Source organism: Diabrotica virgifera, chromosome 3 (assembly GCF_917563875.1).
Source record: "Diabrotica virgifera virgifera chromosome 3, PGI_DIABVI_V3a".
In the NCBI taxonomy this organism is placed as follows: domain Eukaryota; kingdom Metazoa; phylum Arthropoda; class Insecta; order Coleoptera; family Chrysomelidae; genus Diabrotica; species Diabrotica virgifera.
This window is the reverse complement of record NC_065445.1, coordinates 78723441-78739113: the sequence shown is the minus strand read 5'-3', so window position 1 is coordinate 78739113 and position 15673 is coordinate 78723441. Positions and strand designations below refer to the sequence as shown.

Below are 15673 nucleotides of genomic sequence, written 5' to 3'. Positions count from 1 at the left end.
CCTGTGTATATATAAATAGCATAAACAAACCATGGAAACAAACAACAACAAATGACAAAATGTCGGAATCGTCACGTATTGACGTCACCAGGAGCTGCGTGGTGTCATATCTTCGGTTTCATTATATCATGTACCACAGTATAAAGAGGGACTGTACACAGTAGGCTACCGAGTACCGACAGAAACACCCTTTACAAATTAAATAAGACGCAGAAGAATTATTTATTTTAATTAATACATTAAGACAAATTAATACTTTGTATTACTAATTTACTATTTTAGTTCGTAATAAGCCACAAAATTGGCTACTAAATAGGAATTGATATGACAAATTAAATTATTAAATATTACTATTATTCTGATACAATGAACACTTGTTGATAGATGTTTACTAACTGTAAAATCAACATTGGCCTAAGCCACGCTATTGAGGGTTAGGCCACTGTTGCATTCGTATTTCCAGTATATTTGTCAAGGCAACAATAAATTATATAGTGCCATCTAGCCAAATATGAAGCTAGGTTGTGTAGACTACTGTTGATCAATAGATCCAATGTCCAATGTTTGTGGTTGTATTGATGTATTAATCTAAAAATGCTCAATTTGTGGGTTAGGCTGTGTGTTGCTCTGAGCGCCTCAAATATATTTAGAGATGCAGAGATAATTATGTATTACCTTCTTACCTTTTTTCGGGTTTTACATTCGAATGTACTCGAAATAAGTACCCGAGAAATTCGGGTAATTGTACTTTGAGTATTGTACTCTGAGTACTTTTCTGGAGCAATGTACTCGGTACTCTGTACTCGTTCCTTTAATATGAAAAGTACCCGGTACTCTGTACCCGAGTACAATTTATCAGTACCCGGTGCAGCTCTGCCGATGTGTAGATATTGTGTTTTTTTATGTTTACCTCTAAACCCCATTTCATGTATTCTTCCATCGATCAGAAAACGTCCAGACCTAAAAAATACATAGTATCTGATGATGATAGAGATTTTAGTACCAAGTGGTAGATCGGGGCATCTGAAAGGAGACTTCAGCGTTAGACCATTTATATTTATTACCTATTTTTTCTATCGATGGTCGGGTTCTTCTTCATGGATTGATGGCTTTGGTGTGGTCATGTTGGTTGGATGTTTATATTCCAGTTTCCAGTATAATTTTTATTACTTGATTCGTAGTATTGTCCGTCAGTATCGCGTTCTAACCGTTTATCAGTTGTTCAATGTTGTTTAATGTACTATTGATAGCAGTGGCGGCTCGAGATTTTTACAATAGGAGAGGCTATACCTAACTGTAAAATATCTAGACAAATTCGCATTATCAAAAAAATGCGCCAAAAAATGTAATTTGAGGCACCATTTTTTTGACCATTTTTTATTTACATTTTCATAATATCATAACCATTTATAAATAGTTAGTCTAATTGTAAAAGTTTAATACCAATGTTTGTGTCGTTTATTCGTTAACAATTCCATCTTTGTAAGTAGATAAATATGCCACTGGCGAAGCGTCCATGTAACCACTGTTACCATTGGTAACAGTTAAAAATCTTGCAAATAAATATTTTATGACGATGAATAATTCTATTTACCAATATTTTTACCAATAGAAATATATTATTATATTATGTGGTAATAGTACCTAACTCAGTAAATAGCCAACTACTCGTAGACACGAAAATATTGGCGAGTTTATGTGACTCAGTTGCACTTTAATATACTCTGTTACCAGCCTCATTTTTGGTTACAATGGTTATATACCCACGCTGGCGCTCGGGACCGGCTAGTGACTGAAAATTTTGAAGAAGCGACGGCATAAGCGCGCTGTGTATCAGTAGCGCTGTTACCAAATTTAAAATTGGTGACAGTACCTATAAAGAAGTGTGCGTGCAGTTAACCATGGATGAGTGTCGCTTCTTAATCGATCAACTACGTGAAAAGTAATTCTCCTTGTATAATTTTGAAGAAAAAAATGAGATTAAAAATGAAAGACCTATTTTAAACAATTTAAAAAAGGAATCAACAAAAGTAGTTCGATATTTTAAATTTAGTTGGTACAGTGAAAATCCTTGGTTATATTATGGTTGCAGGAAAAACATACTGTATTGTTGGCCATGTCTTCTGGTTTCTACAGAAAAATGGGTGGACCAGGTTCACGATTTAAATAGTGTTAGATTTTTAAAAAGGAGACATGAAATTTCTCCGTTACCTACATGTAAGATGTATACCCAATTTCATTCAGTTTGGCAAAACAAAAATCAAAAGTTCTCTTAACCAAGCTTTTAAAGCAAATATTGCTAAACATAATGAATTTGTTAAAAAAAATAGATAGGTATATCCTTAGCACACTTATAATAGATACTGTATGTTTTTGGGTCAAACAAGAACTAGCGTTTCGTGGTCATTTTGAGTGCGACGACACTGACAATCCAGGCAATTACAGGGAATTGTTAACATTAATTGCCAAAAAAGATCAAAAATTTTGTCAACATCTAGAAACATCTGTTTTTTCAAGAGTTTCAAGTGATATACAAAATGATATTATTGAAGCTACACTCACCGGCACAAAATTCCGCCACCCAAAATTTTTTATTAAGTTTGACAAATTATAACTTTATTATTTGTGCTCCGATTTTCAAGATTCTTACACCAGTTTGTAGGTACATGTATTCATATTGTTTGATATTATTCCGGTAACAAAAAATTTTGCTTGCATGTCATTGTACAGGGGTGAAAGGAAGCGTTGTATTTTCTCCTAATTTTAAAAAATTCTGTGGAAAAATGGAATAGCTGATTTTGTTTCATAGTCCTGTCATATTTTCCCGGAAGCATCACCAACATTTTGTTTTTTGAATTATCCGAATATATTTTTTCTTGTAAGAGCTGTACCATTTTTTGTAAATAAAAACACTGATTGACTCGTACAATTGAGGTTGGATTGATAAGATTAGAATGGCCCGCATGCAGCCCAGATCTCAATCATATTGAGCATTTATGGGATAAATAAAAAAGCTATTTGCCGTCATCCTAGGCCTCCAGAAAATTTGGTACAGTTATGGCCCTGGTAGAGGAATATCGGGCTATTCCCCAGGCAAGGAAAACACATCTTTATTAGATGTTAAACAGATTGCGAGCAGTCGTTGCTGCAAGAGGCGGACATAACCGTTATTGAATTGTTTTGTTTTGTTGTTAAATTTGTTTTGTTTTGTTAATTTTAGTGCGTTTGGTATTTTTAATTAAATAAACCTTCAAAGCAGTGTTTTTTTACAGCAGTTACAAGAAAAGAGATATTCAGATAATTCAAAAAACAAGACCTTAGTGATACCTCCAGGATAATACAAAAAGAGTATGAAACAAAATCAGCCCTCCAATTTTCCACAGAATTTTTTAAAGTTAGGAGAAAAAACAACGCTTACGTTCACCCCCGTATAATACCATCTAAGCAATTTTTTGTTACCGGAATAATAGCAATTGACATCAATACATATACCTACAAACTCGTGCAAGAATCTTTAAAATCGAAGTATAAATAATAAAGTTATAAATTGTCAAACTTAATCAAAAATTTTGGGTGGCTGAATTTTGTGCCGGTGAGTGTATATATATATATACATTTAGCCATATCTTCATTTTTTTAAATAAGATTTTTTGGATCTGGTTTTGATAACACTTCAGAAAAAGTCACGCGTCGCCACTGAGATATGCATATCAAAATAAATACAGATTTGAAATTTTGCAGTCCATGTAGGTTGAAGGTTCAAATTTTTTAAGATACTCAACTGAATTTTGTTAATCCTAAACGCGGACTACTGCAAATCCAAAAACACGATAAATTACCGATATTTTGCTTTGCGTTATAAATATTGGAAAAAGTTATTTGGACAAGTTGTTCCAAATATTATTCTAACCCCACATACCAAAGTTTATAACAAAATTCGCACTATTAGTTTTTTCATTATTTTTAGTCAGGACCCTAAAATTCGTTGTCCCGAGATGCACGCAACGGAGCCGAGAAGCTAGTTAGCCTCCGTTGGTAAATCTCCGGGCAGCGGATGATGGCACCGTAGATGCCACTGCTAGGAGACCGAGTCTCCTTAAACGCCTGCTGAGCTACGCGGAGCATTAGCAACGGAGGCTGGTCGGCTTCTCGGATCCGTTCATGCATCTCGGGATAACCCAGGGTCCTGCCTACAATAATAATAAAAAAAACTGAGACGCAATCATGCGTTCTAATGCTAATGCTTTGTGCGTTTGGATATTTAGTGATTATATGGAATAGACGTTGTATAATAGTGAGTGTGCTTGTTGTTTTTCGCGATTCAAGATAAACAAAATAGTGTAGCGTGTGTAAAAATTTTCTGCGGAGGCTAAGCCTCCTCTGACGAGCCGCCACTGATTAATAATTGATAGCAAAAGATTTGCAGTCAGCAACATTAAATAAAATCTATAAAATAAATTATCAAATAATCTTTATATTTTATTCCAGGAACTTGGCTCAAAGGTGACAAAGCACCAAAATACAATTACGATTTCTGGTACCAACCCTACTTCGACACTATGGTAGCTACGGAATGGGGTGTTCCAAAAGTATTCAAGAAGGGTTTTCAACCGTCCGACACAAGACCCGAAATTTACGGAAGAAGTCTTAACTTCTTCTCGTGGAAGAAAAGAGAATTTATTCAAAGCATTAATTTAGGTGAAGACGGCATTGCACCGCTAGAAGTCAGATTTTTACACAACCCCAAAAAACCACAAGGATATGTTGGTTGTGCTGTTAATGCAAATATCTTTAGGTAGGTATACTAAAATCTCATTAAAGATGCACTAGAAATAAACAAACCAAGACACGTTGAATGTTACGAGGAGCACTCCCGAATCATGATTTACAATGTATAAACTTTGTAAATCATGATTTGGGATTTACAATGTATATACATTGTCAATTATGATTTGGGAGTGCTCCTCGTAACATTCAACGTTTCTTGGTCAGGGCGGTAACTACCATTGGGGCGACCGGGGCAGTGCCCCGGGGCCCCCAGTATTGTAATAGGTACCCAGATTGTAATAAGTACCCGGCATATTAATTCTAACAACTAATTTCAATGATAGATTTTATCCTGTTTCACCTGCACCATTATAAAAAAATTTTGTCTCAAAATCTCTCCATGAAATCACCTCATTTTCTTTGCTTTCAAACCACAAAGCAGCTCCGTCTTTTAGATGGCTTCTTATAATTTCTTTGCAGTCTTCGAACTTCTGCATATGTTGGAATTTGTTTTTTAGGATTTTAATGAAAGGTGCTGGATGTCGTTTTCTAATATCTCCACCAAATTTTACTTCCCGACGGTCTTCTCCTTTTTGACATCTTCCTATCTCCATCAATTTTTCTTCCACTGTTTCCATATCGAATTTTAACGTATTCTCGAATTTTTCTTCCACCTTTTCCATTTTCTGTATCTTCTCAGCAATCTGGTTTACCGCTTCCTGCATTTTCTCTAAATAAACCTTCATATTTCATATCTTCATATTTTTTTTTCAACTTCCAACGAACAGTATCGTTCGTTGGGAGACACTGAAGTCCTCATACCAATCTGAAAGTTGTTCCTCGAAAGTGACTCTAAAACCTCTCAATCCAACACGATGGGCTGGAAGATTTGATGCAGTCAATACATTGAAACACAGATTTTACGATGTTTTGAAGCGCCTTTCAAGTCTAGTTCTGACAAGTAACAAAATAAATGAAAGAGACGACGCGACACAACTGAAAAAAGAATCTAGAATCATTAATAATAATGCAGTCATAAAAATAACGCAGAAGACGAAATAACATTTCCATGAACTGTGCGAAGATGAAAGACTTCAAGATCTTAAGTCATGCTTTAGAGTAACCGTGTTTTACTCAATGATCGGCACATTCTGCCATCAGCTAGACACTCGCTTTCAAGGAATGAAAGCAGTGTTAGATACGTACCGAATTGTTTAAACCAGTGGTTCCCAACCTTTTACGTCAGGCGACCCACCTTCTGATGTGTTTTCATATTCGCGACCCAACCCTCACCCATGATGGCTACTAGGATACGCTACTCAGCTACTGTAAGAGCCACGCCGCGACCCACCGGTTGGGAAACGCTGGTTTAAACTGATTTTATGTTGAATGCAAACGAACAAGACCTTCAAAACGAAGCAATCAACTTTGTAAAACGTTTTCCAGATGATTTTTTGATGGGCCCCCAGATCACGTTTGCCCCGGGGCCCCCAACATCGTACTTACGGCCCTGTTCTTGGTTTGTTTATTTCTAGTGCATCTTTATTGTGATTTTAGTTTAGTATAGAATAAATAGACCAAACCAAATTAAAGTTAGACAACTACAGACTTATAGGTACATTCTTCTTCACTTTCACGTCTTTAACAAACTCTGAACAAGATAAAGGCAGGTTTTGTTTATATTTGATTTGAACTAAGATTTGAATTTAAAACTCTGAACAGTTTTGTTTATTGAAAGGGATAAAAAATATTGAATTAATTACAATTTAACAATACAATCTTCTTCTTCGTCAACCATTTCCCGTCCACTACTGAATATAGGTCTCTTCAAATTGCTACTATTTTTTCTATCTTATGCCAATTTAATCCACCCTTTGCCTGCCATTGCTATTATGTCATCTACCCAACCCCTTTGAGGTCTTCCCATGCTTCTTGTCATTCTCCATGGTCTCCATTCTAGGATTCTCCGTGTGCACCTGTTGTCATCATATCTAGCTATGTCACCGGCCCAGCGCCATTTCATTTTTTAATTGCTACCATATCTACCAAGATATACCTGATCTTCGTTCTACGTCATATCTCGGTGTTTCTGATCTTGTTTCTCAGATTAAGGTGATGCTTAAGGAGGAACAGTAATTTGAACGAACCAGTGTGAACGGTCAACAAATAGCATACACGTACCTTGGTACGAACATCAATGAAAATGTTGACCATTCTCTAGAAATCAAATGTAGGATAGAGAAAGCAAGATCTGCATTTCAAAAAATGGTTAAGTTATTCAAATATATTGATTTATTAATACCCACAAAAATCAGGTTACTAAGATGTTATATCTTTCCAATACTGTTGTACGGAATTGAGTCGTGGACACTTACATACTACGCCACTTGCAGGAAAATTGAGGCTTTCGAAATGTGGCTTTATCATCAAGTCCTGAGGATATCTTATACCGACCACGTTACTAAGCAGAACGTTTTCTTAAGAATACAATAAAAAGAGGTATTAACCACAATAAAAACAGTCAAAATAAAATACCTCGGTCACATCATGAGAAACAGCGAGTAGTCCAGTCGAGTTAGACGAATAACAGGCCTAACCTTGCATTAGGAGCTGCCCCAAATTTTATTTTTCTGATCTGTAGAAGGGGTCAATAGTAGTGTAAATTTAAAATCTCGACTGAATTCCGCCGTTGCGTTAGCCGCCATCTTGATTTTAAACGAGAACGGCTTTTGCTCAATATCTCCATTTCCATTTCCAATAGCCATTTTCAACTTTTCAACAAAAAGTATACCAGCCAAAATTGTTGAAAATGTTATTTTCTATAATTTCTATTATTACACTTTTTTCGTGCGCTCAATATTTTCCGAGTTATGGCGGAAAATAGGGACAGTTGGAGCATAATTATTAAATTATCTCGTTTATTATTAGTTTTACGACAAAAATGTACCTATACAAAAATAGGGAGAATTAAATTCTACACAATTTTGATCTCTTTCATTTTTTTGCTAAAATTAATATTTAAGGTAGTACGTATGCGGTAATTGCGGGAGCGTAAGACCTGATTGATTTTAGAGCAATTGTTTTTGTTCAATATCTACGCCATTTTCAACTAAAATTGTTCCAAATATGATGTCCTACAATTTCTTTTTAACAATTTTTTTCATGCGGTTGATATTTTCCGAGATAAGTGGGAAAATATTAAAAAGTGGTGGAGGGAGCATAATTATTGAATTGAATCTTGTTTCCGAGCTGCTCCAAATTTTATAATTCTATCCATTAGGGGAGATCAATAGTAGTGTAAATTTTGAATTCGCGACTGAATTCTGCGGTTGCATTAGCCGCCATATTGATTTTAAAGAAGAACCGTTATTGCTTAATATCTCCGCCATTTTCAACTTTTCGACAAAAACGGTAGGAAATAAAATTTTTGGAAACGCAATTTCCTACATATTCTATTGTACAATTTTTTTATGCGATTAATATTTTCCGAGTTAAAGGGGAAAATAGTGGAAGCGGAGGGGAAGCATAATTATTGAATTGTCTCATTTATTATTAACTTTACGACATAATTGTACATAAACAAAAATAAAGAGAATAATATTTTATACAACTTTTGAAACTTCCAATGAAACACCAACCAAACTAAGTACATAAAAGACATAAATAATACCTATCTTATATAATGCATTAAGTTCACTTCATTTTATTAACTAGCGGGTTTTATTGTCAGCTAATATATATTTTTAAATTCCAACAATTTTCTTAAATTTTGGACCCTGTTGCAATATTGAATACAAAAACAATTGCTATAAAATCAATCAGGTCTTACCCTCGCACGTTTACCGCGTACGTACTACCTTAAATATTGATTTTATCAAAAAAAAATTGAAGAGATCAAAATTGTACAAAATTTAATTCTCTTCGTTTTTGTACACGTACATATTTGTTGTAAAACTAATAATCAACGAGATAATTCAATAATTCAATAATTATGCTCTAACTGTCAGTATTTTCCCCCCATAACTCTGAAAATATCGACCGCACGAAAAAAATTATAATAAACGAAATTATAGAAAATCATATTTTCAACAATTTCAGTATCTGCACTTTTTATCGAAAAGTCGAAAATGGCGGAGATATTGAGCATAAACGGTTCTCGTTTAAAAACAAGATGGCGGCTAACGCAACGGTGGAATTCAATCGAGATTTTAAATTTACACTACTATGACCCCCTCTAAAGATTGACAAAGTAAAATTTGGGGCAGCTCCTAATGCAAGGTCAAATGCTATCCCGACTGGGCTCGAGAGATATGGGCTGCTGCAACTAATTTTACAGGGAATATAGAAGAAAAACAATGACCAGGAAGGTGAAGAATTTCCTGGCTGAGAAATCTACGTACGTGGTTCAACACAATAACCACAAATATTTTCAGAGCAGCAGTTCGCAGCAGCCGAGCAGTCGTTAATATCCGATAGGCACTACAAGAAGAACAAGAAACCACGTTCGCTTCACTTAATTTCTGAATCCATAGAAAAACGTAACAATATGTTCTAATTGGAATGTGTATTGGTCCCTCAAATTCTTCGCGAATGTTATTACTTTAAGGCGAGGTGACTAGCCAGAGAGTGAAGTTCTTCACGCTTTCAAAGTTATATTGTTCTATCGTTATATTTTGGAGCGTTTGTCGGTTATGCATTCGAGTTGATTTTCCTTTTTGTTTATTTTCTATTCCATTTCTGTGGTATCTGCCGCATATCCCAGAAGTTAAGTAATAATTTATATATGGGTTTTAACAAAGTGATTACAAAAGTATGATATATTTTATATAAAGTTATAACAAATAAATGAATTGAAATGAAAAGTATTTTCATAGTGTGTAAAATATTTAATTCCTAGCTGAGCGTTTTTGGCTTAGAAAGCTATCTTCAGAGCTATGGTCAAAATTTAAAAAGTGCCACTACGAAAGAGGGATCCCATTGATCAAACAAATACAAAAATTAAAAAAAAAGACTAAGTTTTCACTCTAATGGCATATAAAACAACATAATGCTATTCTACATCCCACCAGAATGAAAACAATGGGAACCTTCTCTGGTTACACCTCCGAGGCTTCTACAATTTGCAAGCCATACGGATTCTGAGACTAAGGAAGATGAGGGAATTCTACAATTTACAATTCACGTCCCATCTGCTCAGCGCGGTAAAGTTCCAACGAGAATGGTTCCCTTTTCCCTTCATACTCCAATCAGAGTAAATGTAAATCAAAAATGAATAACCATTTTCAATTTCGTTGCAAAACGAAAATACAGCCGAACCATATTCCAGTCCAATCAGAGAGTGCAGCAAGCACCTCTACCGGTTTCAAAACTTATTAGTCTCTCATCAGGAGGCACATATGCTGCTCTCTCTGATCCAACCAAAACAAACCCCAGCGTGCAGTCCCGGATTGCAACGAACGAAATGGCATAGATGCCCTAGCGGCAACTGCTAGCAAAAAACACTAAGTTTTCACTCTAATGGCATATAAAACAACATAATGCTATTCTACATCCCACCAGAATGAAAACAATGGGAACCTTCTCTGGTTACACCTCCCAGGCTTCTACAATTTGCAAGCCATACGGATGCTGAGACTAAGGAAGATGAGGGAATTCTACAATTTACAATTCACGTCCCATCTGCTCAGCGCGGTAAAGTTCCAACGAGAATGGTTCCCTTCATTGCCTACATACTCCAATCAGAGTAAATGTAAATCAAACATGAATAACCATTTTCAATTTCGTTGTAAAACGAAAATGCAGCCGAACCATATTCCAGTCCAATCAGAGTGCAGCAAGCACCTCTACCGGTTTCAAAACTTATTAGTCTCTCATCAGGAGGTACATATGCTGCTCTCTCTGATCCAACCAAAACAAACCCCAGCGTGCAGAAAATGGTTATTCATTTTTTATTTACATTTATTCTGATTGGAGTAGGATTGGGAACCATTCTCGTTGGAACTTTACCGCGCTGAGCAGATGGGACGTGAATTGTAAATTGTAGAATTCCCTCATCTTCCTTAGTCTCAGCATCCGTGCGGCTTGCAAATTGTAGAAGTCTCGGAGGTGTAACCAGAGTGTTTTCATTCTGGTGGGATGTAGAATAGCATTATGTTGTTTTATATGCCATTAGAGTGAAAACTTAGTCTTTTTGCTAGCAGTTGCCGTTAGGGCATCTATGCCATTTCGTTCGTTGCAATCCGGGACTGCACGCTTTGTTTTGGTTGGATCAGAGAGAGCAGCATATGTGCCTCCTGATGAGAGACTAATAAGTTTTGAAACCGGTAGAGCTGCTTGCTGCACTCTCTGATTGGACTGGAATATGGTTCGGCTGTATTTTCGTTTTGCAACGAAATTGAAAATGGTTATTCATTTTTTTACAAAAATTTTTCTTTCAATTGTTTCCAAAAAATCACAAAAAGAGACAACACCTTAAAAGACTACAAAAAATACATTAAAAGTTTTGTTCATGGTGTCTGGACCATTTGAACAGAATTGAGGCCACTGGGCGAACTTTAGATTTTGCGTCAAAATGTTATTAAAAGATTCATCCTGACAAATTTGAAATATCTCAGATTGTTAATGCCTAATAACTTTGTAGGTTCTATCGTAAAGATGACGGTACTTGGGCTGCACATAAAGTTATCGACGTCCCTCAAAAGAAAGTTTCTGGGTGGATTGGACCCTACATTCAAGGTATATGAAATGTATCTAATACAAGTTTTAATAATATCAACACTTACCTACCTACTAGAGTCCGTCCCACCTTGACTTGACAGTATAGAGAACATAGGCAATACAGTCCTTATGAGGACAGGATTTGTCCTTAAAGGAATTTGTATTCGAACATTAGAGAGATTAAATTAAAAGTGTTTTAGAAATGCAATCTACAATTTTAGTATTCATATGCGTAATAACTGCACTAGGTTCGCTTTCAAGATGCAGTAGAAATAAACAAACAAAGACACGTTAAATGCCACTAGGAGCACAACCGAATCATAATTTACAATGTATATACATTGTAAATCCCAAATCATGATTTCCAAAGTTTATACATTGTAAATTATGATTCGGGAGTGCTCCTAGTAGCATTTAACGTGTCTTGGTTTGTTTATTTCTACTGCATCTTGAAAGTGAACCTAGTTATATCAAATAAACTTAAACGCATACGAATCCTAAAATTGTAGATTGTCTTGATAAAACAGTTTTAATTTAATCTCTCTAAAGGGTCGTTTAAACACAGCGATAAATCAAACAACTTATCAAGGTCAATCGAGTTGTTGCAACTTATCATTGTGTGTAAACGGTGCATCGCACAACTTATCAAAGTTGGAGTTGGGTTGAAGGTGGTATCGCATTGAATCGCAGCGTCTAAACAGCGTTTCAACTTGTCATCACAACTAGTTGCTGTGACTTATCGTTGTGTTTAAACGACGCTTAATGTTCGATTACAAATTATTTTTGATAAAATCGACATCACAGCGCTAAAAGCTCTCATAAGGACTGCATTGCTTATGTTCCCTATACTGTAAAGTCAAGGTGGGATTGACTATAGAACAGTTTCTATAATATTTACCAACACTTACCTTCCTACTAGAACAGTTTCCTATAATTAATTATAAGAAATAAAAACTAACACAAGCGACTTTTTTTGTAGGAATGATAACTGACATCTTAATCTCCTTAGACGACAAGTATTTATACTTTAACAATTGGCTACATGGAGATGTTAGACAGTACGATATCAGTGATAGAGAACATCCAAAATTAACTGGTAAGCATAATCGTAGAAGAGAATGTGTTTTTTATATAAAAAAACATAAGTTTTCTATAAGGTAGTGTCTGATTTTGTAAACTTTAACGTATATTTCAAATTAAAGAAAGTTATATAGATTATTTAGCCTCTGCACCTTGGTCTAACAAGACTTTTAGGTAACAATAGTTCTACGCACTTAGTACCAAGTTGTTTTAGTTCTTCCTGGCAGACTTCAGTGGTGTGCTGGCCATATAAATGAATCGGTGCAATCACCGAGAGGCCGCGTCCTACTGAGGCCGGTCAAATAAGTTTTTTTCACAAAAATTTTGGATGTAACGATTTTTTTTTAATTTCTAATCGAATGATATTAACAAAACAATTCAAAAATATTTTATTTCCATACATAGTGTTCTGTTCGAGCCATTTGAATAATATTGCATTAATTCCAGTTGACTGTTTTATACACACCCTGTATTTCAAAACGGTTAAAATTAAGATGGCCAATTGAGCCATGAATAAATAGGTATTATTCGGCTGATAATATAAACACGCAGACTTTTACAGAAAATACGATTCAGCAATTTGTATATGTATGTATATTTTCTTAGATATGTGTTTCTAGGAAAAGTTCATTAAGTATTTTTGGATGTTTTCGGTTTTACTGAGTGGACAGAACCAGGCGATGTATCGCGGTTATCTTGAAATTAGCGAGGATAGATCCATTAGAAATATATTTATGTTTAATATAGATTTTATAATATTTTCTATTAATGGAAAAACAACTTAAAACAATCTGCTATGCAGACGATGCAATGTCTCAAAGTGAAGATTATTTACAACGTATCTCTCTCTTGTCGTTTCCCCATTACTGAGGATCGTGATTTCTTACAATATTACTAACAATTTTATTCCATTGGTCTCTATCTTCAGCTGCTCTAAGTGCTTTGCAGAATGACTTTCCAGCTGAATTCTTAATTTGGTCGGACCATCTAGTTGGTGATCGTCCTCTTGATCTTCTCCTCGGAATGTTTCCAAAAACAATTAATATCTCCAAACTATCATCACCTCTGTGAACCACATGACCGAATAATTGCAGAATTCGTTACAAACATATTGTGAACAGACTTTTTCTAATTTCGAGTTGGTTTAGAATGGAAACGTTTGTCCTATGAGCTGTCCAAGGTATGCGCAGCATTCTTCTCCAGCACCACATCTCAAAGGCATCCGCTCTCAAAAGCACCACACTGGGACTCAAAGAGTCCAAGTCTCTGCTCCGTATAGAAATATTGAGAATACAAGGGCATTCACCAGTCTCAGCTTGATATTTTGAGAGATAGATCTGTCTTTCCAAACTTTAGTTAGTCGACTCGTCGCATTTTTTGCAATACCAATTCGTCTCCACTTTTGCTTCACAGTTACCATCGTCAGTTGTACTAGACCTGAGATAGACAAAGGTGTTTACTATTTGGTATTCCTGTAACATGTTAGTCAGTTGAATAGTGTCGAATCTGTCGACCACCATTATTTTTGTCTTAGCTTTATTGATTTTCAGACCAACTTTATTGATTTCGTACTCAACTCTTCGCAGGAGATCAAACATTTCTTACAACGTATGCTGCACCAATTTAACATAACTATCAGAAAATTTAACATGTTAATTTCCCCAAAAAAGACAAAATGCATGGTTATAACAGCAAATTCAATAAGATGTAAATTGGAGCTGGAGGGCTAATAGAACAAGTGATGGAGTTTTAATAACTAGACATCACACTATCTAGCTACGAAAGACTCTAAACACAAGTGGAAGATCAAGTAAATAGAACATACAGAGCAGCAGGTTGTCTGAATGACACAATATGGAGAAATAAAAGTATCGGAAAAGAAATGAAAGGCAGAATTTACAAAACAGTCATAAGACCAATAATGACATACGCGGCAGAAACACGACCTGAGACAGAGAGGACAAAAAACCGTTCGAAAAATATATGGTAAGACTCTTTGGGACACAGAGCTAGAAGTACAGATATACAGCGGAAATTTAAGATGGACAATATTAATAACTGGATAAAAAACAGAAGAATAGAATGGAATGACCACATACGCCGAATGACAATAAATAGAGTAGTAAGGACAGCGAGAGACGGTTCCCCAATAGGAAGACGATCAGTGGGAAGACCACGAAAACGATGGAACGACAACTTACTAGAGGCACATTGAAAAAACAGACAGAGTCATGTCTATACAAAAAGAAGAAGAAGAAGTATTTTTGTCTTATAAATAAGAAATAAAAATTATGATAATAGAAAATAAAATAAGGATGGGAGGCCGCTTTTCTATAGAATCACCGGGCCGCTTGAAAAGCTCCAGCACGCCACTGGCAGACTTAGTTACTTACTTACTTACTCCGTGGTGTTACAATTCTTCGTGGGTTTTATCCAGTGATGTGGGAGGGAGTTCTCCCTCCCACATCACTGGTTTTATCCGACTCCACTCTTTTCTGTCTTGAGCAATCTCCATCCAGCGCCCTCTAGATTTCAGGTCTCCTGCTATATTATTAGGGATATCCGGTCATACAGCCGGATAACAAGCTCAAGCCGGTTTGTTTCTTTTTAACCGAGCTTCGAGACGAGCCCGGCTGAAATCGAAGCGAGGCGAGCTTTCCTTAACGAGCTTGTCAATATTTTAGCTAATACCTACACTTCACTAATATACAGGGTGTAACAAAAATACAGGTCATAAATTTAATCACATATTCTGGGACCACAAATAGTTCGATTGAATCTAACTTACCTTAGTGCAAATGTGCACATAAAAAAAGCTACAGCCCTTTGAAGTTACAAAATTAAAATCGATTTTTTCCAATATATCAAAAAATATTAGAGATTTTTTATTGAAAATGGACATGTGGCATTCTTATGGCAGTAGTATCTTAAGAAAAAATGTGAAATTTGGACACCCCTTAAAAATTTTATAGGGGTTTTGTTCCTTTAACCCCCCAAACTTTTGTGTACGTTCCAATTTAATTATTGTTGTAGCACCATTAGTTAAACACAATGTTTTGAAAACTTTTTTGCCTCTTAGTACTTTTTCGATAAGTCGGTGTTTTTATCG

The 15673-nt window shown here is 35.6% G+C and overlaps 2 protein-coding genes across 2 annotated transcripts in view; one reads left to right on the top strand and one right to left on the bottom strand.

Moving 5' to 3' along the window:
• LOC114327867 (cuticle protein 64) overlaps positions 1-15673 on the bottom strand; it is a 159826-nt gene that overhangs the window by 110170 nt on the left and 33983 nt on the right. The window lies entirely within an intron of this gene.
• LOC114327870 (methanethiol oxidase) overlaps positions 1-15673 on the top strand; it is a 39486-nt gene that overhangs the window by 17228 nt on the left and 6585 nt on the right. The window contains exons 5-7 of the mRNA XM_028276583.1: positions 4489-4795; positions 11408-11502; positions 12464-12580. Of these exons, the coding sequence (XP_028132384.1) occupies positions 4489-4795; positions 11408-11502; positions 12464-12580 (519 nt within the window). The remainder of the gene's footprint in view (positions 1-4488; positions 4796-11407; positions 11503-12463; positions 12581-15673) is intronic.